This window comes from Oncorhynchus nerka, linkage group LG12, assembly GCF_034236695.1.
Source record: "Oncorhynchus nerka isolate Pitt River linkage group LG12, Oner_Uvic_2.0, whole genome shotgun sequence".
Lineage (NCBI taxonomy): Eukaryota > Metazoa > Chordata > Actinopteri > Salmoniformes > Salmonidae > Oncorhynchus > Oncorhynchus nerka.
Window position 1 is genome coordinate 80,711,232 of NC_088407.1, and position 26,983 is coordinate 80,738,214.

General features: G+C 51.7%; 1 protein-coding gene across 1 annotated transcript; it reads right to left on the reverse strand.

The window, feature by feature from the left end:
* Positions 1 to 14,893: 14,893 nt before the first annotated feature.
* Positions 14,894 to 26,400, reverse strand: LOC115138768 (thioredoxin-related transmembrane protein 1-like). Its single transcript, XM_029675975.2, has 8 exons — positions 26,104 to 26,400; positions 25,486 to 25,601; positions 25,012 to 25,057; positions 24,388 to 24,516; positions 23,184 to 23,229; positions 21,671 to 21,772; positions 21,239 to 21,305; positions 14,894 to 20,275 (listed from the first exon to the last, which is right to left on the reverse strand). Exons 1-8 carry the CDS (start codon positions 26,304 to 26,306, stop codon positions 20,070 to 20,072), a joined length of 915 nt encoding a protein of 304 aa, XP_029531835.1. The 5' UTR covers positions 26,307 to 26,400; the 3' UTR covers positions 14,894 to 20,069.
* Positions 26,401 to 26,983: the final 583 nt, after the last annotated feature.

Genomic DNA, 26,983 nt, shown 5'->3' on the forward strand with positions numbered 1-26,983 from the left:
TGACCAGCTCCAGTCCCTGAGTCCTCTCTGCACCATCTCTGCTCCACCATCACCAGCTCCAGTCCCTGAGTCCTCTCTCTGCACCATCACCAGCTCCAGTCTGAGTCCTCTCTCTGCACCATCACCAGCTCCAGTCCCTGAGTCCTCTCTGCACCATCACCAGCTCCAGTCAGTCCTCTCTCTGCACCTTCACCAGCTCCCATCACCAGCTCCAGTCTGAGTCCTCTCTCTGCACCTTCACCAGCTCCAGTCCGAGTCCTCTCTCTGCACCTTCACCAGCTCCAGTCTGAGTCCTCTCTCTGCACCATCACCAGCTCCAGTCTGAGTCCTCTCTCTCTGCACCATCACCAGCTCCAGTCCCTGAGTCCTCTCTCTGCACCATCACCAGCTCCAGTCCCTGAGTCCTCTCTCTGCACCTTCACCAGCTCCAGTCTGAGTCTCTCTCACCAGCTCCAGCACCTTCACCAGCTCCAGTCTGAGTCTCTCTCTGCACCTTCACCAGCTCCAGTCTGAGTCCTCTCTCTGCACCTTCACCAGCTCCAGTCTGAGTCCTCTCTCTGCACCTTCACCAGCTCCAGTCCTGAGTCCTCTCACCTTCACCAGCTCCAGCACCATCACCAGCTCCAGTCCCTGAGTCCTCTCTCTGCACCATCACCAGCTCCAGTCTGAGTCCTCTCTCTGCACCATCACCAGCTCCAGTCCCTGAGTCCTCTCTCTGCACCATCACCAGCTCCAGTCCCTGAGTCCCTCTCTGCACCATCTGCTCCAGTCCCTGAGTCCTGTCTCTCACCATCACCAGCTCCCAGTCCCAGCTCCAGTCCCTGAGTCTCTCTGCACCATCACCAGCTCCAGTCTGAGTCCTCTCTCTGCACCATCACCAGCTCCAGTCCCTGAGTCCTGTCTCTGCACCATCACCAGCTCCAGTCCCCGAGTCCTCTCTCTGCACCATCACCAGCTCCAGTCCCTGAGTCCTCTCTCTGCACCATCACCAGCTCCAGTCCCTGAGTCCTCTCTCTGCACCATCACCAGCTCCAGTCTGAGTCCTCTCTCTGCACCATCACCAGCTCCAGTCCCTGAGTCCTGTCTCTGCACCATCACCAGCTCCAGTCCCTGAGTCCTCTCTCTGCACCTTCACCAGCTCCAGTCCTCTCTCTGCACCTTCACCAGCTCCAGTCTGAGTACTCTCTCTGCACCTTCACCAGCTCCAGTCTGTCCTCTCTCTGCACCTTCACCAGCTCCAGTCTGAGTACTCTCTCTGCACCTTCACCAGCTCCAGTCCGAGTCCTCTGCACCTTCACCAGCTCCAGTCCGAGTCCTCTCTCTGCACCTTCACCAGCTCCAGTCCGAGTCCTCTCTCTGCACCTTCACCAGCTCCAGTCCCTGAGTCCTCTCTCTGCACCATCACCAGCTCCAGTCCCTGAGTCCTCTCTCTGCACCATCACCAGCTCCAGTCCCTGAGTCCTCTCTCTGCACCATCACCAGCCTGAGTCCTGTCTCTGCACCATCACCAGCTCCAGTCCCTGAGTCCTCTCTCTGCACCATCACCAGCTCCAGTCCCTGAGTCCTCTCTCTGCACCATCACCAGCTCCAGTCTGAGTCCTCTCTCTGCACCATCACCAGCTCCAGTCCCTGAGTCCTCTCTCTGCACCATCACCAGCTCCAGTCTGAGTCCTCTCTCTGCACCTTCACCAGCTCCAGTCTGAGTCCTCTCTCTGCACCAGCTCCAGTCCGAGTCCTCTCTCTGCACCTTCACCAGCTCCAGTCCGAGTCCTCTCTCTGCACCTTCACCAGCTCCAGTCTGAGTCCTCTCTCTGCACCATCACCAGCTCCAGTCCTCTCTCTGCACCATCACCAGCTCCAGTCTGAGTCCTCTCTCTGCACCATCACCAGCTCCAGTCCCTGAGTCCTGTCTCTGCACCATCACCAGCTCCAGTCCCTGAGTCCTCTCTCTGCACCTTCACCAGCTCCAGTCTGAGTCCTCTCTCTGCACCTTCACCAGCTCCAGTCTGAGCTCTGCACCTTCACCAGCTCCAGTGAGTCCTCTCTCTGCACCTTCACCAGCTCCAGTCTGAGTACTCTCTCTGCACCTTCACCAGCTCCAGTCTGAGTCCTCTGCACCTTCACCAGCTCCAGTCTGAGTCCTCTCTCTGCACCTTCACCAGCTCCAGTCTGAGTCCTCTCTCTGCACCTTCACCAGCTCCAGTCCCTGAGTCCTCTCTCTGCACCATCACCAGCTCCAGTCCCTGAGTCCTCTCTCTGCACCATCACCAGCTCCAGTCCCTGAGTCCTCTCTCTGCACCATCACCAGCCTGAGTCCTGTCTCTGCACCATCACCAGCTCCAGTCCCTGAGTCCTCTCTCTGCACCATCACCAGCTCCAGTCCCTGAGTCCTCTCTCTGCACCATCACCAGCTCCAGTCTGAGTCCTCTCTCTGCACCATCACCAGCTCCAGTCCCTGAGTCCTCTCTCTGCACCATCACCAGCTCCAGTCCCTGAGTCCTGAGTCCTCTCTGCACCATCACCAGCTCCAGTCCCTGAGTCCTCTCTCTGCACCATCACCAGCTCCAGTCCCTGAGTCCTCTCTCTGCACCATCACCAGCTCCAGTCTGAGTCCTCTCTCTGCACCATCACCAGCTCCAGTCCCTGAGTCCTCTCTCTGCACCATCACCAGCTCCAGTCCCTGAGTCCTCTCTCTGCACCATCACCAGCTCCAGTCCCTGAGTCCTCTCTCTGCACCATCACCAGCTCCAGTCCTGAGTCCTCTCTCTGCACCATCACCAGCTCCAGTCTGAGTCCTCTCTCTGCACCATCACCAGCTCCAGTCCCTGAGTCCTCTCTCTGCACCTTCACCAGCTCCAGTCTGAGTCCTCTCTCTGCACCTTCACCAGCTCCAGTCTGAGTCCTCTCTCTGCACCTTCACCAGCTCCAGTCTGAGTCCTCTCTGCACCATCACCAGCTCCAGTCTGAGTCCTCTCTCTGCACCATCACCAGCTCCAGTCTGAGTCCTCTCTGCACCTTCACCAGCTCCAGTCTGAGTCCTCTCTCTGCACCTTCACCAGCTCCAGTCTGAGTCCTCTCTCTGCACCATCACCAGCTCCAGTCCCCTGAGTCCTCTCTCTGCACCATCACCAGCTCCAGTCTGAGTCCTCTCTCTGCACCATCACCAGCTCCAGTCCCTGAGTCCTCTCTCTGCACCATCACCAGCTCCAGTCTGAGTCCTCTCTCTGCACCATCACCAGCTCCAGTCTGAGTCCTCTCTCTGCACCATCACCAGCTCCAGTCCCTGAGTCCTGTCTCTGCACCATCACCAGCTCCAGTCCCTGAGTCCTCTCTCTGCACCATCACCAGCTCCAGTCCCTGAGTCCTCTCTCTGCACCATCACCAGCTCCAGTCTGAGTCCTCTCTCTGCACCTTCACCAGCTCCAGTCTGAGTCCTCTCTCTGCACCATCACCAGCTCCAGTCCCTGAGTCCTCTCTCTGCACCTTCACCAGCTCCAGTCCGAGTCCTCTCTCTGCACCTTCACCAGCTCCAGTCTGTCCTCTCTCTGCACCTTCACCAGCTCCAGTCTGAGTCCTCTCTCTGCACCTTCACCAGCTCCAGTCTGAGTCCTCTCTCTGCACCATCACCAGCTCCAGTCTGAGTCCTCTCTCTGCACCTTCACCAGCTCCAGTCTGAGTCCTCTCTCTGCACCTTCACCAGCTCCAGTCTGAGTCCTCTCTCTGCACCATGACCAGCTCCAGTCCCTGAGTCCTCTCTCTGCACCATCACCAGCTCCAGTCTGAGTCCTCTCTCTGCACCATCACCAGCTCCAGTCCCTGAGTCCTCTCTCTGCACCATCACCAGCTCCAGTCTGAGTCCTCTCTCTGCACCATCACCAGCTCCAGTCCCTGAGTCCTGTCTCTGCACCATCACCAGCTCCAGTCCCTGAGTCCTCTCTCTGCACCATCACCAGCTCCAGTCCCTGAGTCCTCTCTCTGCACCATCACCAGCTCCAGTCTGAGTCCTCTCTCTGCACCATCACCAGCTCCAGTCTGAGTCCTCTCTCTGCACCATCACCAGCTCCAGTCTGAGTCCTCTCTCTGCACCTTCACCAGCTCCAGTCCGAGTCCTCTCTCTGCACCTTCACCAGCTCCAGTCTGAGTCCTCTCTCTGCACCTTCACCAGCTCCAGTCTGAGTCCTCTCTCTGCACCATCACCAGCTCCAGTCTGAGTCCTCTCTCTGCACCTTCACCAGCTCCAGTCTGAGTCCTCTCTCTGCACCATCACCAGCTCCAGTCCCTGAGTCCTCTCTCTGCACCTTCACCAGCTCCAGTCTGAGTCCTCTCTCTGCACCATCACCAGCTCCAGTCCCTGAGTCCTCTCTCTGCACCATCACCAGCTCCAGTCTGAGTCCTCTCTCTGCACCTTCACCAGCTCCAGTCTGAGTCCTCTCTCTGCACCTTCACCAGCTCCAGTCCCTGAGTCCTCTCTCTGCACCATCACCAGCTCCAGTCTTGAGTCCTCTCTCTGCACCATCACCAGCTCCACTCCCTGAGTCCTCTCTCTGCACATTCACCAGCTCCAGTCCCTGAGTCCTCTCTCTGCACCATCACCAGTCCCTGAGTCCTCTCTCTGCACCATCACCAGCTCCAGCCCCTGAGTCCTCTCTCTGCACCATCACCAGCCTGAGTCCTGTCTCTGCACCATCACCAGATCCAGTCCCTGAGTCCTCTCTCTGCACCATCACCAGCTCCAGTCCCTGAGTCCTCTCTCTGCACCATCACCAGCTCCAGTCTGAGTCCTCTCTCTGCACCATCACCAGCTCCAGTCCCCGAGTCCTCTCTCTGCACCATCACCAGCTCCAGTCTGAGTCCTCTCTCTGCACCATCACCAGCTCCAGTCCCCGAGTCCTGTCTCTGCACCATCACCAGCTCCAGTCCCCGAGTCCTCTCTCTGCACCATCACCAGCTCCAGTCCCTGAGTCCTCTCTCTGCACCATCACCAGCTCCAGTCTGAGTCCTCTCTCTGCACCATCACCAGCTCCAGTCCCTGAGTCCTGTCTCTGCACCATCACCAGCTCCAGTCCCTGAGTCCTCTCTCTGCACCATCACCAGCTCCAGTCCCTGAGTCCTCTCTCTGCACCATCACCAGCTCCAGTCTGAGTCCTCTCTCTGCACCTTCACCAGCTCCAGTCTGAGTCCTCTCTCTGCACCTTCACCAGCTCCAGTCTGAGTACTCTCTCTGCACCTTCACCAGCTCCAGTCCGTCCTCTCTCTGCACCTTCACCAGCTCCAGTCTGAGTACTCTCTCTGCACCTTCACCAGCTCCAGTCTGTCCTCTCTCTGCACCTTCACCAGCTCCAGTCTGAGTACTCTCTCTGCACCTTCACCAGCTCCAGTCCGAGTCCTCTCTCTGCACCTTCACCAGCTCCAGTCCGAGTCCTCTCTCTGCACCATCACCAGCTCCAGTCTGAGTCTTCTCTCTGCACCATCACCAGCTCCAGTCTGAGTCCTCTCTCTGCACCATCACCAGCTCCAGTCCCTGAGTCCTCTCTCTATACCTTCACCAGCTCCAGTCTGAGTCCTCTCTCTGCACCATCACCAGCCTGAGTCCTCTCTCTGCACCATCACCAGCTCCAGTCCCTGAGTCCTCTCTCTGCACCATCACCAGCTCCAGTCCCTGAGTCCTCTCTCTGCACCATCACCAGCTCCAGTCCCTGAGTCCTCTCTCTGCACCATCACCAGTCCCTGAGTCCTCTCTCTGCACCTTCACCAGCTCCAGTCTGAGTCCTCTCTCTGCACCTTCACCAGCTCCAGTCCCTGAGTCCTCTCTCTGCACCATCACCAGCAGTCAGTCTCTGCACCATCACCAGCTCCAGTCTTGAGTCCTCTCTCTGCACCATCACCAGCTCCACTCCCTGAGTCCTCTCTCTGCACCTTCACCAGCTCCAGTCCCTGAGTCCTCTCTCTGCACCATCACCAGTCCCTGAGTCCTCTCTCTGCACCATCACCAGCTCCAGCCCCTGAGTCCTCTCTCTGCACCATCACCAGCCTGAGTCCTGTCTCTGCACCATCACCAGATCCAGTCCCTGAGTCCTCTCTCTGCACCATCACCAGCTCCAGTCCCTGAGTCCTCTCTCTGCACCATCACCAGCTCCAGTCCCTGAGTCCTCTCTCTGCACCATCACCAGCTCCAGTCCCCGAGTCCTCTCTCTGCACCATCACCAGCTCCAGTCTGAGTCCTCTCTCTGCACCATCACCAGCTCCAGTCCCCGAGTCCTGTCTCTGCACCATCACCAGCTCCAGTCCCCGAGTCCTCTCTCTGCACCATCACCAGCTCCAGTCCCTGAGTCCTCTCTCTGCACCATCACCAGCTCCAGTCTGAGTCCTCTCTCTGCACCATCACCAGCTCCAGTCCCTGAGTCCTGTCTCTGCACCATCACCAGCTCCAGTCCCTGAGTCCTCTCTCTGCACCATCACCAGTCCCTGAGTCCTCTCTCTGCACCATCACCAGCTCCAGTCTGAGTCCTCTCTCTGCACCATCACCAGCTCCAGTCTGAGTCCTCTCTCTGCACAATCACCAGCTCCAGTCCCTGAGTCCTCTCTCTGCACCATCACCAGCTCCAGTCTGAGTCCTCTCTCTGCACCTTCACCAGCTCCAGTCTGAGTCTCTCTCTGCACCTTGCACCAGCTCCAGTCTGAGTCTCTCTCTGCACCTTCACCAGCTCCAGTCCGAGTCCTCTCTCTGCACCTTCACCATCTCTAGTCTGAGTCCTCTCTCTGCACCTTCACCAGCTCCAGTCTGAGTCCTCTCTCTGCACCTTCACCAGCTCCAGTCTGAGTCCTCTCTCTGCACCATCACCAGCTCCAGTCTGAGTCCTCTCTCTGCACCTTCACCAGCTCCAGTCTGAGTCCTCTCTCTGCACCATCACCAGCTCCAGTCTGAGTCCTCTCTCTGCACCATCACCAGCTCCAGTCTGAGTCCTCTCTCTGCACCATCACCAGCTCCAGTCCCTGAGTCCTCTCTCTGCACCATCACCAGCTCCAGTCCCTGAGTCCTCTCTCTGCACCATCACCAGCTCCAGTCTGAGTCCTCTCTCTGCACCATCACCAGCTCCAGTCCCTGAGTCCTCTCTCTGCACCATCACCAGCTCCAGTCCCTGAGTCCTCTCTCTGCACCATCACCAGCTCCAGTCTGAGTCCTCTCTCTGCACCATCACCAGCTCCAGTCTGAGTCCTCTCTCTGCACCATCACCAGCTCCAGTCTGAGTCCTCTCTCTGCACCTTCACCAGCTCCAGTCTGAGTCCTCTCTCTGCACCATCACCAGCTCCAGTCTGAGTCTCTCTCTGCACCATCACCAGCTCCAGTCTGAGTCCTCTCTCTGCACCATCACCAGCTCCAGTCCCTGAGTCCTCTCTCTGCACCATCACCAGCTCCAGTCCCTGAGTCCTCTCTCTGCACCTTCACCAGCTCCAGTCTGAGTCCTCTCTCTGCACCTTCACCAGCTCCAGTCTGAGTCCTCTCTCTGCACCATCACCAGCTCCAGTCTGAGTCCTCTCTCTGCACCTTCACCAGCTCCAGTCTGAGTCCTCTCTCTGCACCATCACCAGCTCCAGTCTGAGTCCTCTCTCTGCACCATCACCAGCTCCAGTCTGAGTCCTCTCTCTGCACCATCACCAGCTCCAGTCCCTGAGTCCTCTCTCTGCACCATCACCAGCTCCAGTCCCTGAGTCCTCTCTCTGCACCATCACCAGCTCCAGTCTGAGTCCTCTCTCTGCACCATCACCAGCTCCAGTCCCTGAGTCCTCTCTCTGCACCATCACCAGCTCCAGTCCCTGAGTCCTCTCTCTGCACCATCACCAGTCTGAGTCCTCTCTCTGCACCATCACCAGCTCCAGTCCCTGAGTCCTCTCTCTGCACCATCACCAGCTCCAGTCTGAGTCCTCTCTCTGCACCTTCACCAGCTCCAGTCTGAGTCCTCTCTCTGCACCATCACCAGCTCCAGTCTGAGTCCTCTCTCTGCACCATCACCAGCTCCAGTCTGAGTCCTCTCTCTGCACCATCACCAGCTCCAGTCCCTGAGTCCTCTCTCTGCACCATCACCAGCTCCAGTCCTGAGTCCTCTCTCTGCACCATCACCAGCTCCAGTCCCTGAGTCCTCTCTCTGCACCATCACCAGCTCCAGTCTGAGTCCTCTCTCTGCACCATCACCAGCTCCAGTCCCTGAGTCCTCTCTCTGCACCATCACCAGCTCCAGTCTGAGTCCTCTCTCTGCACCATCACCAGCTCCAGTCTGAGTCCTCTCTCTGCACCTTCACCAGCTCCAGTCCCTGAGTCCTCTCTCTGCACCATCACCAGCTCCAGTCCCTGAGTCCTCTCTCTGCACCTTCACCAGCTCCAGTCTGAGTCCTCTCTCTGCACCTTCACCAGCTCCAGTCTGAGTCCTCTCTCTGCACCTTCACCAGCTCCAGTCTGAGTCCTCTCTCTGCACCTTCACCAGCTCCAGTCCTGAGTCCTCTCTCTGCACCTTCACCAGCTCCAGTCCCTGAGTCCTCTCTCTGCACCTTCACCAGCTCCAGTCTGAGTCCTCTCTCTGCACCTTCACCAGCTCCAGTCTGAGTCCTCTCTCTGCACCTTCACCAGCTCCAGTCTGAGTCCTCTCTCTGCACCTTCACCAGCTCCAGTCTGAGTCCTCTCTCTGCACCTTCACCAGCTCCAGTCTGAGTCCTCTCTCTGCACCTTCACCAGCTCCAGTCTGAGTCCTCTCTCTGCACCATCACCAGCTCCAGTCTGAGTCCTCTCTCTGCACCATCACCAGCTCCAGTCCCTGAGTCCTCTCTCTGCACCTTCACCAGCTCCAGTCTGAGTCCTCTCTCTGCACCAGTCCCTGAGTCCTCTCTCTCACCAGCTCCAGTCTGAGTCCTCTCTCTGCACCATCACCAGCTCCAGTCCCTGAGTCCTCTCTCTGCACCTTCACCAGCTCCAGTCCCTGAGTCCTCTCTCTGCACCATCACCAGCTCCAGTCCCTGAGTCCTCTCTCTGCACCTTCACCAGCTCCAGTCTGAGTCCTCTCTCTGCACCTTCACCAGCTCCAGTCCCTGAGTCCTCTCACCTGCACCATCACCAGCTCCAGTCTGAGTCCTCTCTCTGCACCTTCACCAGCTCCAGTCTGAGTCCTCTCTCTGCACCATCAGCTCCAGCTCCAGTCCCTGAGTCTGAGTCCTCTCTCTGCACCATCACCAGCTCCAGTCTGAGTCCTCTCTCTGCACCATCACCAGCTCCAGTCCCTGAGTCCGGTCTCTGCACCATCACCAGCTCCAGTCCCTGAGTCCTCTCTCTGCACCATCACCAGCTCCAGTCCCTGAGTCCTCTCTCTGCACCATCACCAGCTCCAGTCTGAGTCCTCTCTCTGCACCTTCACCAGCTCCAGTCCGTCCTCTCTCTGCACCTTCACCAGCTCCAGTCTGAGTACTCTCTCTGCACCTTCACCAGCTCCAGTCCGAGTCCTCTCTCTGCACCTTCACCAGCTCCAGTCTGAGTCCTCTCTCTGCACCTTCACCAGCTCCAGTCTGAGTCTCTCTCTGCACCATCACCAGCTCCAGTCCCTGAGTCCTCTCTCTGCACCTTCACCAGCTCCAGTCTGAGTCCTCTCTCTGCACCATCACCAGCTCCAGCCTGAGTCCTCTCTCTGCACCTTCACCAGCTCCAGTCTGAGTCTCTCTCTGCACCATCACCAGCTCCAGTCCCTGAGTCCTCTCTCTGCACCATCACCAGCTCCAGTCCCTGAGTCCTCTCTCTGCACCATCACCAGCTCCAGTGAGTCCTCTCTCTGCACCTTCACCAGCTCCAGTCTGAGTCCTCTCTCTGCACCTTCACCAGCTCCAGTCCCTGAGTCCTCTCTCTGCACCATCACCAGCTCCAGTCTGCACCATCACCAGATCCAGTCCCTGAGTCCTCTCTCTGCACCATCACCAGCTCCAGTCCCTGAGTCCTCTCTCTGCACCATTCACCAGCTCCAGTCCCTGAGTCCTCTCTCTGCACCATCAGCTCCAGTCCCTGAGTCCTCTCTCTGCACCATCACCAGCTCCAGCCCCTGAGTCCTCTCTCTGCACCATCACCAGCCTGAGTCCTGTCTCTGCACCATCACCAGCTCCAGTCCCTGAGTCCTCTCTCTGCACCATCACCAGCTCCAGTCCCTGAGTCCTCTCTCTGCACCATCACCAGCTCCAGTCTGAGTCCTCTCTCTGCACCATCACCAGCTCCAGTCCCTGAGTCCTCTCTCTGCACCATCACCAGCTCCAGTCTGAGTCCTCTCTCTGCACCATCACCAGCTCCAGTCCCTGAGTCCTCTCTCTGCACCATCACCAGCTCCAGTCCCTGAGTCTCTCTCTGCACCATCACCAGCTCCAGTCCCTGAGTCTCTCTCTGCACCATCACCAGCTCCAGTCTGAGTCCTCTCTCTGCACCATCACCAGCTCCAGTCCCTGAGTCCTCTCTCTGCACCATCACCAGCTCCAGTCCCTGAGTCCTCTCTCTGCACCATCACCAGCTCCAGTCTGAGTCCTCTCTCTGCACCACAGCTCCAGTCTGAGTCCTCTCTCTGCACCTTCACCAGCTCCAGTCTGAGTCCTCTCTCTGCACCTTCACCAGCTCCAGTCTGAGTCTCTCTCTGCACCTTCACCAGCTCCAGTCCGAGTCCTCTCTCTGCACCTTCACCAGCTCCAGTCTGAGTACTCTCTCTGCACCTTCACCAGCTCCAGTCTGAGTCCTCTCTCTGCACCTTCACCAGCTCCAGTCTGAGTCCTCTCTCTGCACCTTCACCAGCTCCAGTCTGAGTCTCTCTCTGCACCATCACCAGCTCCAGTCTGAGTCCTCTCTCTGCACCATCACCAGCTCCAGTCCCTGAGTCCTCTCTCTGCACCATCTCCAGTCCCTACCTTCTGCACCATCAGCTCCAGTCCCTGAGTCCTCTCTCTGCACCATCACCAGCCTGAGTCCTCTCTCTGCACCATCACCAGCTCCAGTCCCTGAGTCCTCTCTCTGCACCATCACCAGCTCCAGTCCCTGAGTCCTCTCTCTGCACCATCACCAGCTCCAGTCCCTGAGTCCTCTCTCTGCACCATCACCAGTCCCTGAGTCCTCTCTCTGCACCTTCACCAGCTCCAGTCTGAGTCCTCTCTCTGCACCTTCACCAGCTCCAGTCCCTGAGTCCTCTCTCTGCACCATCACCAGCTCCAGTCTTGAGTCCTCTCTCTGCACCATCACCAGCTCCAGTCTTGAGTCCTCTCTCTGCACCATCACCAGCTCCACTCCCTGAGTCCTCTCTCTGCACCTTCACCAGCTCCAGTCCCTGAGTCCTCTCTCTGCACCATCACCAGCTCCAGTCTGAGTCCTCTCTCTGCACCATCACCAGCTCCAGCCCCTGAGTCCTCTCTCTGCACCATCACCAGCCTGAGTCCTGTCTCTGCACCATCACCAGCTCCAGTCCCTGAGTCCTCTCTCTGCACCATCACCAGCTCCAGTCCCTGAGTCCTCTCTCTGCACCATCACCAGCTCCAGTCCCTGAGTCCTCTCTCTGCACCATCACCAGCTCCAGTCCCTGAGTCCTCTCTCTGCACCATCACCAGCTCCAGTCTGAGTCCTCTCTCTGCACCATCACCAGCTCCAGTCCCTGAGTCCTCTCTCTGCACCATCACCAGCTCCAGTCCCTGAGTCCTCTCTCTGCACCATCACCAGCTCCAGTCCCTGAGTCCTCTCTCTGCACCATCACCAGCTCCAGTCTGAGTCCTCTCTCTGCACCATCACCAGCTCCAGTCCCTGAGTCCTGTCTCTGCACCATCACCAGCTCCAGTCCCTGAGTCCTCTCTCTGCACCATCACCAGCTCCAGTCTGAGTCCTCTCTCTGCACCATCACCAGCTCCAGTCTGAGTCTCTCTCTGCACCATCACCAGCTCCAGTCTGAGTCCTCTCTCTGCACCATCACCAGCTCCAGTCTGAGTCCTCTCTCTGCACCTTCACCAGCTCCAGTCCCCGAGTCCTCTCTCTGCACCTTCACCAGCTCAGTCCCTGAGTCCTCTCTCTGCACCTTCACCATCTCCAGTCTGAGTCCTCTCTCTGCACCTTCACCAGCTCCAGTCCCTGAGTCTCTCTCTGCACCATCACCAGCTCCAGTCTGAGTCCTCTCTCTGCACCATCACCAGCTCCAGTCTGAGTCCTCTCTCTGCACCTTCACCAGCTCCAGTCTGAGTCCTCTCTCTGCACCATCACCAGCTCCAGTCTGAGTCCCTCTCTGCACCATCACCAGCTCCAGTCTGAGTCCTCTCTCTGCACCATCACCAGCTCCAGTCCCTGAGTCCTCTCTCTGCACCATCACCAGCTCCAGTCCCTGAGTCCTCTCTCTGCACCATCACCAGCTCCAGTCTGAGTCCTCTCTCTGCACCATCACCAGCTCCAGTCCCTGAGTCCTCTCTCTGCACCATCACCAGCTCCAGTCCCTGAGTCCTCTCTCTGCACCATCACCAGTCTGAGTCCTCTCTCTGCACCATCACCAGCTCCAGTCCCTGAGTCCTCTCTCTGCACCATCACCAGCTCCAGTCTGAGTCCTCTCTCTGCAACTTCACCAGCTCCAGTCTGAGTCCTCTCTCTGCACCATCACCAGCTCCAGTCTGAGTCCTCTCTCTGCACCATCACCAGCTCCAGTCTGAGTCCTCTCTCTGCACCATCACCAGCTCCAGTCCCTGAGTCCTCTCTCTGCACCATCACCAGCTCCAGTCCCTGAGTCCTCTCTCTGCACCTTCACCAGCTCCAGTCTGAGTCCTCTCTCTGCACCTTCACCAGCTCCAGTCTGAGTCCTCTCTCTGCACCATCACCAGCTCCAGTCTGAGTCCTCTCTCTGCACCTTCACCAGCTCCAGTCTGAGTCCTCTCTCTGCACCATCACCAGCTCCAGTCTGAGTCCTCTCTCTGCACCATCACCAGCTCCAGTCTGAGTCCTCTCTCTGCACCATCACCAGCTCCAGTCCCTGAGTCCCTCTCTCTGCACCATCACCAGCTCCAGTCCCTGAGTCCTCTCTCTGCACCATCACCAGCTCCAGTCTGAGTCCTCTCTCTGCACCATCACCAGCTCCAGTCCCTGAGTCCTCTCTCTGCACCATCACCAGCTCCAGTCCCTGAGTCCTCTCTCTGCACCATCACCAGTCTGAGTCCTCTCTCTGCACCATCACCAGCTCCAGTCCCTGAGTCCTCTCTCTGCACCATCACCAGCTCCAGTCTGAGTCCTCTCTCTGCAACTTCACCAGCTCCAGTCTGAGTCCTCTCTCTGCACCATCACCAGCTCCAGTCTGAGTCCTCTCTCTGCACCATCACCAGCTCCAGTCTGAGTCCTCTCTCTGCACCATCACCAGCTCCAGTCCCTGAGTCCTCTCTCTGCACCATCACCAGCTCCAGTCCCTGAGTCCTCTCTCTGCACCATCACCAGCTCCAGTCCCTGAGTCCTCTCTCTGCACCATCACCAGCTCCAGTCTGAGTCCTCTCTCTGCACCATCACCAGCTCCAGTCCCTGAGTCCTCTCTCTGCACCATCACCAGCTCCAGTCCCTGAGTCCTCTCTCTGCACCATCACCAGCTCCAGTCTGAGTCCTCTCTCTGCACCTTCACCAGCTCCAGTCCGAGTCCTCTCTCTGCACCTTAACCAGCTCCAGTCCGAGTCCTCTCTCTGCACCTTCACCAGCTCTAGTCTGAGTCCTCTCTCTGCACCTTCACCAGCTCCAGTCTGAGTCCTCTCTCTGCACCTTCACCAGCTCCAGTCCGAGTCCTCTCTCTGCACCTTCACCAGCTCCAGTCCGAGTCCTCTCTCTGCACCTTCACCAGCTCCAGTCCCTGAGTCCTCTCTCTGCACCTTCACCAGCTCCAGTCTGAGTCCTCTCTCTGCACCTTCACCAGCTCCAGTCCGAGTCCTCTCTCTGCACCTTCACCAGCTCTAGTCTGAGTCCTCTCTCTGCACCTTCACCAGCTCCAGTCTGAGTCCTCTCTCTGCACCTTCACCAGCTCCAGTCTGAGTCCTCTCTCTGCACCTTCACCAGCTCCAGTCTGAGTCCTCTCTCTGCACCATCACCAGCTCCAGTCTGAGTCCTCTCTCTGCACCATCACCAGCTCCAGTCCCTGAGTCCTCTCTCTGCACCTTCACCAGCTCCAGTCTGAGTCCTCTCTCTGCACCATCACCAGCTCCAGTCTGAGTCCTCTCTCTGCACCATCACCAGCTCCAGTCCCTGAGTCCTCTCTCTGCACCTTCACCAGCTCCAGTCCCTGAGTCCTCTCTCTGCACCTTCACCAGCTCCAGTCCCTGAGTCCTCTCTCTGCACCTTCACAAGCTCCAGTCTGAGTACTCTCTCTGCACCTTCACCAGCTCCAGTCCGAGTCCTCTCCCTGCACCATCACCAGCTCCAGTCTGAGTCCTCTCTCTGCACCTTCACCAGCTCCAGTCTGAGTACTCTCTCTGCACCATCACCAGCTCCAGTCCCTGAGTCCTCTCTCTGCACCATCACCAGCTCCAGTCTGAGTCCTCTCTCTGCACCATCACCAGCTCCAGTCTGAGTCCTCTCTCTGCACCATCACCAGCTCCAGTCCCTGAGTCCTCTCTCTGCACCATCACCAGCTCCAGTCTGAGTCCTCTCTCTGCACCATCACCAGCTCCAGTCCGAGTCCTCTCTCTGCACCATCACCAGCTCCAGTCCGAGTCCTCTCTCTGCACCTTCACCAGCTCCAGTCTGAGTACTCTCTCTGCCACCTCCCTCAGCTCTAGTCAGTATCTAGAACAAATTACACCCTATATAGTGTACTACTTTTAAGGGTAGTGCACTATATAGGGAATAGGGTGCCATTTGAGACGTACTAGAAGGTATCCCCCAGAGAGCACAGCAAGCTTAGAGTTTTATTAGTCGTATGTATAGGATAGACATGGTATACATCATCCAGCGAAATGTTAACTTGCAGGTTCCTTCTGAACAATGCAACAATAATAAGAAATAAGAAAAGATAAGAAAACCAACACAAAGTAAATGGCTCAGTAGAATTAACATTGTAATAACCCCACCCCCCAACAAAAACAAATTAAGTAAAAATCAACATGAGTAGGATTGCAATTTCCTGTTTCCAATTCCCATTTTTATTAAAGCTACTAACACATTGACCTAGCAAGTACCAGTATGCACTAAACATTTACAGTAGGGTTTTCAGCATTACTGAAAAGTATGCAGGATAAATAGATACTATGGTAGCACAAATGCAATTGTTTCAAGACAGTGGAAAACAACATTGCCACCTATTGGACATTAGTAGTATTACAAAACTGCTATAAAACACGAAGCTGTACTGTAGGCCTACTCGGGCTCAAACCCGGTCATGAATACAGGAATTAAAAGCTTGGGGTCTGTCATTGTACAACTCTAAAGTACATACATCTAGAAGAGTGGTCTCGCTCTCTCTCCCCTCCCGGAGGACCATGCCTCAGGACTACCTGACCCGATGACTCCTGGCTGTACCCCATTCCACCTGGTTGTACGGCTGCTCTGCCTGCAGCTATGGAACCCTGACCTTGTCCCGGACCTGCTATTTCAACTCCCTCTGTCTCTATTTCGCTCTCTCACCTGCTGTCTCGACCTCTGAATGCTCAGCTATGAAAAGCCAACTGACTTTTACTCCTGACCTGTCGCACCCTCTATAACCACTGGTACTATTATCTGACCATCTATGAATGTTTGAACATCTTGAAGAATGATCTGGCTTTAGTGGCCATGTACTCTTATAACCTCCACCCGGCACAGCTAGAAGAGAACTGGCCGCCCCTCAGAGCCTGGTTCCTCTGGTCTACCCGGCACAGCCAGAAGAGGCCTGGCCGCCCCTCAGAGCCTGGTTCCTCTGGTCTACCCGGCACAGCTAGAAGAAGACTGGCCACCTCTCAGAGCCTGGTTCCTCTGGTCTACCCGGCACAGCTAGAAGAGAACTGGCCGCCCCTCAGAGCCTGGTTCCTCTGGTCTACCCGGCACAGCTAGAAGAGAACTGGCCGCCCCTCAGAGCCTGGTTCCTCTGGTCTACCCGGCACAGCCAGAAGAGGCCTGGCCGCCCCTCAGAGCCTGGTTCCTCTGGTCTACCCGGCACAGCCAGAAGAGGCCTGGCCGCCCCTCAGAGCCTGGTTCCTCTGGTCTACCCGGCACAGCCAGAAGAGGACTGGCCACCTCTCAGAGCCTGGTTCCTCTGGTCTACCCGGCACAGCTAGAAGAGGACTGGCCACCTCTCAGAGCCTGGTTCCTCTGGTCTACCCGGCACAGCTAGAAGAGGACTGGCCACCTCTCAGAGCCTGGTTCCTCTCTAGATTTCTTCCTAGGTTCCTGCATTTTCTAGGGAGTTTTTCCCAGCCACTGTGCTTCTGTCTCTGCATTGCTTGCTCTTTGGGGTTTTCAGCTGTGTATTAGTAAAGCACATGGTGACAAATTTTGATGTAAAAAGTGCATTATAAAATACATTTGATATAGTTCATCTACGCAATTTCTAGAAGTTATTGTAAAACCTCACAGTCCATCACTCACTGTGAGTCACCTAATAAAAATGGACATTGGCGTCACACAGAGTGACAAGTACAGATCGATTCGAACAGGAGTTGATTCTTTATTGAAAGAGCTCTCGTTGGACACCGGTAAGAACAGAGTTGTCTCAGTGTTCTACGTGACATCTCTCCATGCTTCTCAAATGGCACCCTATTCCCGATATAATGCACTACTATTGACCTGCACTATATAGGGAGCCATTTAGGATACGCCCTGCAGCTGAAGCGAGGAAAGCTAGAAGCCACAGTTACATTTTAAACCACACGGATCCATGTTAAATGTTCAGGTGGGCGTATTTTGATGTTGTACCCTTGTCACAACTTGAGGAAATAGCTTGTAGGAAAGAAATAATAGCATTTAAAAAGAGAAAGAGAAGTCATTGCTAAAAATGTGGAACCTCAACACAGGTCATAGGTCTAAACCGGTCTGTTATACAAAGCTGAAATACATCAAAACAGGTTTTTGTGAGCATCTGTCAGTTCTTACAGATAATGAAATGTCAGTAAAATACTAGTCCCCGATTACAATGCCACTTCTACTGCCCACTCAGAAAATGTAAAACACTATTTTATGAACGATGCACAGTTCAGTCACAAAGTCCTTCTTGTGAGACGTCCTGTTCTACTGAAAGAACAAGACCAAACTAAATCCATAAAGCATCTCAGTATAGGAGTGCTGATCTAGGATCAGTTGACACATCTTATTCATATGATTCAAAAAGGTAAAACTGATCTCAGGTCAGCACTCCTACTCAGACGCTTTACGGGCCCTGGCTATGACCATTGGTACTCTGCATCAACTGCCCTGGGGATTTACCTTAGCCTCTTTTCAAACCATGAAAATAGGTTAATGACCTCGAGTTCAAACTCTTAGGGACAGTTTCCTGGAGACCAATTAAGCATAGTCCTGAAGAATGTACATTGAAATAGCTTTTCATTCCAGGATTAGGCTTAAATCGGCATCCAGGAAATTTCAGTTAAACTTCAAAAAGCAGTCTCTCTCTCTCACACACACACACCTCTACCCCCATCCCCCTTCTCTCGCCATCCCCCTCCCCCCACTCTCCCTCTCCACTCTCCCCTTCTCACACAGAGAGAGTAAAGCAGGAGCCAGAAAACTAAGGAGCAGAAGTAGGGTTAAAATAACATCACCTATCACACATCCCAAATGGCTCCCTGTTCCCTATATAATGCACTACTTTTGACCAGAGCTATATGGGTCTTGGTCAACAGTAGTGTACTATATAGGGGATAGAGTGCCATTTGTGACCAGGATATTGAAGAACCCCCATAATAATTGTAGTTATAAAGACAGCATGCATTGTGTCTGACTGACCTGACAGCACATTAATAAACTATTTCCAATTAATATGGAAGAACATCTCACACAGAGATGAACATAAGATACAAATCTCACATACAATCCACTGCCAGCTTTACAAATAGGTGGATATTAGCTTTACAGCAGAGATCAACAAAACAAGGTTATTAACATTTTACACCACAATATCTTTGTATCATGCTGGGGTTGTGAACGCAGCCCTGTTCTGGCCAAACAAGGGGCGTCTTCACAACTCCAAAACAGTTCAATCCTTAATGATCCATACTGATCAACGTCCACCTCCAGGGAGGTTTAGTAAGCACCACAATCTTTTTATAAAGTGGAGTGAGACTTCCTCAAAACCAGGCAGGCAGCAAATAGCAGTTCCCTTCCACCAGAAATGAAAGCAACAACTGTACAACTCAACATCTTGGTGTCGACCAAACAGAAACATACGAAGGGGCCGAAGAGATTTGATCTTAGTTGCCTGTAGAAAAGCAAACTGTACTGCACTCACTAAAGCATTATGAAGTTCAAGGGTGGGCGTATACCAGGTCTGTCAAGGAAGACTTGGATGAAAACAAACAATACGCTTTCTGAGGTAAATAAAATAAAAAGTGGAAGAGGAGAAACAGAAATATACAGATGGAAGATATACACTGAGTGGACAAAACATTAAGGACACCTGCTCTTTCCACGACACAGACTGACCAGGTGAATAAAAGTGAAAGCTATGATCCCTTATTGATGTCACTTGTTAAATCCACTTCAATCATTGTAGACAAAGGGGAGGAGACAGGTTAAAGAAGGATTTTTAAGCCTTGAGACAATTGAGACATGGATTGTGTATGTGTGCCATTCAGAGGGTGAATAGGAAAGACCAAAGATTTAAGTGCCTTTGAATGGGATATGGTAGTCGGTGCCAGGCGCACAGGTTTGTGTCAAGAACTGCAACGCTGCTGGGTTTTTCACACTCAACTGTTTCCTGTGTGTATCAAGAATGGTCCTCCACCCAAAGGACATCCAGCCGACTTGACACAACTGTGGGAAGAATTGGAGTCAACATGGGCCAGCATCCCTGTGGAACGCTTTCAACACCTTATAGAGTTCACACTCTGACCAATTGAGGCTGTTCTGAGTTCAAAAGGGGGTGAAACTCAATATTAGGAAAGTTTTCCTAATGTTTTGGACACACAGTGTACAATGAAATAATGATCAAGAGCTGTATATAATTTGTTGAACAGGGATTAATGAGGAATAGAATAAAAACCTAAGAAATGCATAGCACACAAAGCGGTAAAATGATCCTGTTCTAGTGCCCTCCATACCGTCAGGTAAACTCCACCCAAACACGATCCGCAGGGATTTGTTTCATTAGTCCATTGCTGACAAAGTCACAAAACATTTTACCTGTCAGCACTCAAGTTTTCAAGATATGCAACTTTCAAAATACAGCAATCATCCCCGCATGATGCAGTTTGTATCATATGAGGCAAAATGCATCTCACGGAGATGATTTCTGGATTTTGAAAGTTACACATATTTTGGGACTGTCAACAATGGACTAATAAAACTAAAAAATAATTTGGGGTGGAATTTTCCTTGAAACCTCACCTAACCACCCAATTGATCCGTTTCAAAAGAACCAGGATGAACAGGTTTGTGTTCATTAGGGACAATTTTTGTAAAAATCTTTACCAACGGAGAATGAAAAAGGAGAATTTCATATTGGACATGGATAAACACTTCCTGTTCCAGTCTGTTTACCTTCATTTGATGCCTAAAGAACATGATAATGGTGTTGGGCGTGTGCAGTAGCACCTCCAGTCCAGGGGAGGGTGCTGGTGGTGAGAGCGGTCAGAATACGGGGCACTCCTGGTGAAGCTGAAGGGAGAAGAAGCAAGGCGTCGCCGAGGCCTTGCCAGCGTGTTGCTATGGCTCTGTAAGCTGTAAACTCTACTGCTGCTCAGGACCAGGTCCCGTGTTCATAAAGCACCGCAGAATGAGAGTGCTGATCTGGGATCAGTTCCACCTGTCCATGTCATCTTAGTTATCATGATCTAAAAATCCTAGATCAGTACTCCTATTCTGAGGCACTTTATAAAAATGAGCTTAGGCCCCAAACCAGGCTCGCTGTTTGAAGGGGCATCTTCAGTTCCCCTCCAGGCCTCTAGGAGTCCTCATCCTGGTCCTCACGGTTGCCCACCACCCTTTTTCGCAGCACCTCCTCTGGACGCCCCTCGGGAGACGCTCTCCTCCTCCTCCAGACATCGTCCTGTTCTCCATATTCATCGTCCTCATCATCCTCTTCTCCGTCCGCCTCCTGCTCCTCCTCCAGCTGCTGAATCAGCCTGGCTTGTTCCATTGTCTGTTTCTCTGGAATGGGACAATAAAGACTATATGAATAACAGGACAATAAAGACTATATGAATAACAGGACAATAAAGACTATATGAATAACAGAACAATAAAGACTATATGAATAACAGAACAATAAAGACTATATGAATAACAGAACAATAAAGACTATATGAATAACAGAACAATAAAGACTATATGAATAACAGGACAATAAAGACTATATGAATAACAGGACAATAAAGACTATATGAATAACAGGACAATAAAGAAATGAATAACTACATGAATAACAGAACAATAAAGACTATATGAATAACAGAACAATAAAGACTATATGAATAACAGAACAATAAAGACTATATGAATAACAGAACAATAAAGACTATATGAATAACAGAACAATAAAGACTATATGAATAACAGGACAATAAAGACTATATGAATAACAGGACAATAAAGACTATATGAATAACAGGACAATAAAGACTATATGAATAACAGGACAATAAAGACGACATGAATAACAGAACAATAAAGACTACATGAATAACAGGACAATAAAGACTATATGAATAACAGGACAATAAAGACTACATGAATAACAGGACAATAAAGACTATATGAATAACAGGACAATAAAGACTATATGAATAACAGGACAATAAAGACTACATGAATAACAGGACAATAAAGACTATATGAATAACAGGACAATAAAGACTATATGAATAACAGGACAATAACAAAGTCATTATATTACATGCTGCACCCTCCATGCCACTGCTCCTACACTAAAAACAACTGTCCACAACTTAAGAATACAAAAAAGACATGTCTGTTCTCTGTAAAGACAAATGATAAAAGATGACCATAATCTTCTATATCCGCTCCAAGAGCTCAGCACATAACAGTGCTACACAGCACATTTCACAAAGTTACATTTGCATGGACGTGGATTCTCTGTCATCTCATACTCACTCTGGTAGTAGTTTGGGGAGTTAAATCGTCGTGATGGGAAGACAAAATCTGCAATGAACACCAGTATCTGGAAGAGAAGGCACAAGAGAAGTTGTCTCGGTTGGGGAGGAGAGCAGATGTTACTGTAAAATATTGGGATCTCTCTCTTTCTTTGCTTCCAGTAACTTCCACAACCTGTCATTTTTCCAACAAAATACAAAATGAGATGCATTTGCTCCATTGTTTACATGTGTCTTGGTGGTCCACTATGTGAGGGCACGCACATAATACTAAATAATAACACTTTTATGTGACCGGATGCCTTTCAGGACACCTTACATTAAAAAGTACATCAAAATCAAAAGTGTAAGATAAATCAAATCCTAGCTCAATTAAAATCAAACAAAGACACATCACACAGAGATTGAATATCAAGGAGTATGACTAACGTACCAGTCCCAGGACTAGGCCAGAGAAGAGAGTGGCCAGTCCAAAGATGACATATGAGCCCCACACTGGAATCCCCAAATGCTCTATCAGGTAGTTATGGCAACGCTGGAGGGGAGAGAACAAGTAGTCAACTGTCAGTTTCAATGTCTTTGCAATTTTTTACAAACAAGCGAAGGATTAAAAATATGCTTGAAATGAAAACTGAGATGACTGCAGATAAATAGAGTAACTACAATATAGACTATATACACTGAGTGTACAAAACATTAAGGACAGCTGTTTTTTCTGTGACATAGACTGACCAAGTGAAAGGTGTGATCCCGTATTGATGTCACCTGTTAAATCCACTTCAAATTAGTGTAGATGAAGGGGAGGAGACAGGTTAAATAAGGATTTTGAAGCCTTGAGACAATTGAGACATGGATTGTGTATGTGTGTCATTCAGAGGGTGAATGGGCAAGACAAAATATGTAAGTGCCTTTGAAAAGGGTGGGGCGGCAGGTGTTTTTGAAAGGGGTGGGGGCGGCAGGTGCCTTTGAAGGGGGTGGGGGCGGCAGGTGCCTTTGAAGGGGTGGGGCGGCAGGTGCCTTTGAAGGGGTGGGGCGGCAGGTGCCTTTGAAGGGGGTGGGGCGGCAGGTGCCTTTGAAGGGGGTGGGGCGGCAGGTGCCTTTGAAGGGGGTGGGGCGGCAGGTGCCTTTGAAGGGGGGGGCGGCAGGGGCGGCAGGTGCCTTTGAAGGGGGTGGGGCGGCAGGTGCCTTTGAAGGGGTGGGGCGGCAGGTGCCTTTGAAGGGGGTGGGGCGGCAGGTGCCTTTGAAGGGGGTGGGCGGCAGGTGCCTTTGAAGGGGGTGGGGGCGGCAGGTGCCTTTGAAGGGGGTGGGGCGGCAGGTGCCTTTGAAGGGGGTGGGGCGGCAGGTGCCTTTGAAGGGGGTGGGGCGGCAGGTGCCTTTGAAGGGGTGGGGCGGCAGGTGTCTTTGAAGGGGGTGGGGCGGCAGGTGCCTTTGAAGGGGTGGGGCAGGTGCCTTTGAAGGGGTGCCTTTGAAGGGGGTGGGGCAGCAGGTGCCTTTGAAGGGGGTGGGGCAGCAGGTGCCTTTGAAGGGGTGGGGCAGCAGGTGCCTTTGAAGGGGGTGGGGCAGCAGGTGCCTTTGAAGGGGGTGGGGCAGCAGGTGCCTTTGAAGGGGGTGGGGCAGCAGGTGCCTTTGAAGGGGGTGGGGCAGCACTGCGTTTCTTTCCATTCTATCAGTATCAACACATGCCTCAACGACACACGTATGGAACGTTCGCTCTGCATGGTGTTCTGGGAAATATGGTACATCTTTGGCATTGTAGGAAAGATGCATCGTTAAAAAAACAACACTCTGCAAGCCCAAATTCCATCGCTATCGGGAAACCGGGCCCTGGTCAAAGTTCAAAGGTGGTGCACTACATAGGGAGCCATTTGGGATGCAGACGGTGTTAGTGTGGTGTTGGTGTGTGGTGTCTGACAGCTCACAGAAGTGAAGGCAAAAGCAGCACTCACCCGAATGAACATTGACAGCTTGAAGAGAGCGGACATTGTGTTCATCCTTCAGGGGGAGAAAAGGGAGAAATACCTTTTAGACATTTTAATTTAGATAATTTAAGAATTACCAGCTAACCTGGTTAAAGTGTCAAACTATCATGGTCCAAACACACCAAGAAAGTTGTGAAGACGGTACGACAACACATTTTCCCCCTCAGGAGACTGAAAAATTGTCATCGTCGGCCCCAGATCTGCACCATTGAGAGCATCCTGACCGGTTGCATCACCGCCTGGTATGGCAACTGCTCGGCATCCGACTGTAAGGCGCTATAGAGGGTAGTGCGTATAGCCAGTACATTACTGGGAACAAGCATCCTGCCATCCAGGACCCAAATACTAGGCAGTGTCAGAGGAAGGCCCAAAAAAATTGCCAAAGACTCAGGTCATCCAAGTCAGACTGTTCGCTCTGCTAACACACGGAAAGTGGTACCGGAGCGCCAAGTCTAGGTCTAAAAGACTCCTTAACAGCTTCTACCCCCAAACCATAAGACTGCTGAACAACTGATCAAGTCGCCACCCGGACTATTGCCCCTCCCCTTTGTTTTTACACTGCTGCAACTCACTGTGTATTACCTATGCAGTTACTTTACCCCTACCTACATGTACAGATTACCTCTAACCTGTACCCCCGCACATTGATTCGGTACCGGTACCCCTGTATATAGCCTCATTATTGTTATTTTATTGTGTTACTTTATTTAGTAAATATTTTCTTAACTCCGTTTTCTTAAACTGCATTGTTGGTTAAGGGCTTGCGAGTAAGCACTACACTACACCTGTTGTATTCAGAGCATGTGACAAATAAAATGTGATTTGAAGTGTCGGAGTGGCTGAAAGGCACCCTATTCCTTATATTCCTACCTTTGACTAGGGCTCTGATGAAAACGGCCCCTGCGGCCCCAACCCCATTAAAGTTGCCCATCCCTGTTAAAGTCTTAAGAGGCCTGGCTGAGGGTAAAATGTCACAAATATCCCAACTTCAATTCATAATTTCTCAACAATCCTTTTAGACAGAAGGGTAAATAAACGTCCTTCCTTCAAAAGGACCTTTTCATGCATTACATTTCAGTATTTTTTCCCCTCCACTTTCACACATTAAAGGCCCCGTATTGAGAGGAGACTCACATCAATCACTCAATCAATCAATTATGAATCGACTCACATGAAGGAAGATGGTCCAAACCAGGAAGACACGGGCTCAATGCCCTGCCACTTCTTCTCATCAATAAAGCTTAGCAAGTCATCTTTGGTGCGAGCCCCCTGGTACCTCCTGAACACACCATCCTTACAGCTGACACACACACACACACACACCACACACACACACACGGTGTCATCATAGAGATCTATCACAATTAAAGCAAAATTAAGAAGCCAATATTGTGGCATTACACACAACAAAGCAACAGTTCGATTATTTGCCCATTGTGCCACTAAGCAATAATAGGGTCATATATTTACAGTTTTTCTACCATTGACAGACAACGTTTTATAGCAACATATAAGGCTAGTGTCTAAACTGGGTCTAGAATCATAACAGTAGCAACAACAACAAAAAGAACATGCTAGAAAGACACTTCCTCTTCCTGACAAAGTCTGAAGCTAAAGTATATAACAGCTTCTCACATTCCAGTGAGGGTTACTGGTTAAAATGTGGTTGTAAGATTATCACATTTCCTGATTAGTCTATGATGGGATGATGGGTGGTGGTTGAGTTTTGTTGGCCTGCGTCTGTGAGAGGAACAGGATGTGAGACATTACTTGAGGCACTAGAGAGATAACTTACTGGTAGATGGTCGGAAGTGAAGTGATGATGAATCGCCCGCTCAAACCTAAGGCGTGGGTGGGGGGGTGGCGGCGGGAGGAGAGAGCAGAATGTTAGTGAATATGACTAAATATCTCTCTGAATGAGTCCAACATCATCTTGTTCTTGACTGATATTACAAAGGGTCTCCAAAAACACAATAGACCTAACAAATTATATCAAATGGTAATAGTGGACTATAGCTGGATCAGATTACATGCGTAGTCTCAACTACAAAACATAGTGGGCCTCTCCCCTTCTCATTCCTCTGAAAGCAGTAGGGTGCAGCTGGCCCAAGAGACAGTGATCTTTGGTCTGTTTAGCATTTTACCCACTAAAGGTTAAGGTTTGGATTGGAGAAGCTAGGATGATCTGTACCATGGGAAACTTCGCGAAACGTGAGAAGGGGAATTATTCATAGGCAGTCAGGAAGCCAGGGAGATATACATAACGTACCAGGCTGTTCAGTAACGTCCACCTTCGCTATGTTGACGCCCATGTCCTCACCCCAGTCGGCAAACTCATTCCACACGGGCTGGAGCTGTTGGCACGCCGGACACCACGGGGCAAAACTGCCGGGGACGAGTGAGGTGGGGCCAAACATTGGCATGACAATAACATTAAACGTTAGATACCGTTTTTCAACAACAGAAATATCTGACACGGCTATCAAAGATTCAATGGCAGCAGGTGTCAACGTGTTATGAGTGACAGGTCAACATGTCTTAACTACACCATACAACTAACGTTAGCTACCTAACAAAAACACTCAGTAGTCCAGCAGCCTAGCTCTAGCTTTCCAACTCCACCATGCCATGGTCTGTCACATCATTTGAGATTAATCTGAAAGCGTGGATTTTTAGATTGTTAGCTGCAAGCCTATGAAACAATGTAACGTTAACAAGCTATCTATCTAAAATAAGAAATCTAGCTAGGTGTGGCGTGGTAATCAACAAGTGCCAATTCAAGACTAGAGAACGACCTATTGCAAAGTAATGTTAGCTGTATGTATTGCCAGCCTAACTAAGCAGTTAGTTTACCATGCTTGCTACCTAGCTAGCTAGATGGACTTACAATTCAATCATCCATTCCCCTGCCAAGATGTCTTCCCAGTTTCCGTCCGTGATCTCTTTGAGGCTGCTCGGTTTGGCCAAGGATGGATGCGACGTCAGGTAAATAAGCAAAACGAGTGAACATGTCAAGAGATTAGATTTTGATCGCCAAGGTAAAGAAGATAACATAGCGTCGCCAATTTTGTGATCCAGCAAAGGCGCCATGTTTAGGTCAACTAATCTACCGTTTCTACTTCCGTTTACCTAGTTACCTCTGAAACCGCCCTTCTCAGCAGTTTTTTAAACAACTGTAAAATATACTGCTCACATTGACAGCTCTCTAATGTCACAGAAAAACACACAATGGGTGGTATTTTCTTTTATAGTTTAGCAATTTAGCAATGCAAAATATGTGTTTATTGCATCTTCTGTTGCGGCTTTTGGCACGCAAATTAAATGTACCATTCAAGATGCAACGTTTTGAAATAATCCGTTTCTGCTTTATGTTTACCACCAGAAAGTGGTACTGTGACCCATAAAGTGTTTGTGTGTGTGATGCGGTTTGAATAGAGAAAACAATGCATTAAAAATACCTAAAACTAATTTTTGTGCAATTCATATCAATAGGCTACATTAGGTTTTTCTTTCATTATTTTTTATCTGATGTTAGTGCGTCACCTATGCCTAAACTTTAGGGCCTAACTACATTAGCCAAATACATGCCAATTGCAAATGCTTCTTGGAATTTGGGCAGAACAATTTAGTCGGTCCACTGAGGCAAAAAAGACAATGGGAAAGGGGGATGTTTATTATCTATTTCAGTTGGTTTGGCAATGTAAACATGTTTCCCATGTCAATAAAGCCATTTGAATTTAATTTGATATTAAAGCCACGTTCACCTG

What these genes read in the sequence shown, in the direction of transcription:
- LOC115138768 (XM_029675975.2), bottom strand. Translation starts at nt 26,306, where the DNA reads ATGGCGCCTTTGCTGGATCACAAAATTGGCGACGCTATGTTATCTTCT. An exon ending in GGACGTTACTGAACAGCCTG is followed by an intron (nt 25,058 to 25,485) that starts GTACGTTATGTA and finishes CCCACGCCTTAG; the next exon opens with GTTTGAGCGGGCGATTCATC. An exon ending in AGCTGTCAATGTTCATTCGG is followed by an intron (nt 21,773 to 23,183) that starts GTGAGTGCTGCT and finishes TCTCCCCTCCAG; the next exon opens with CGTTGCCATAACTACCTGAT.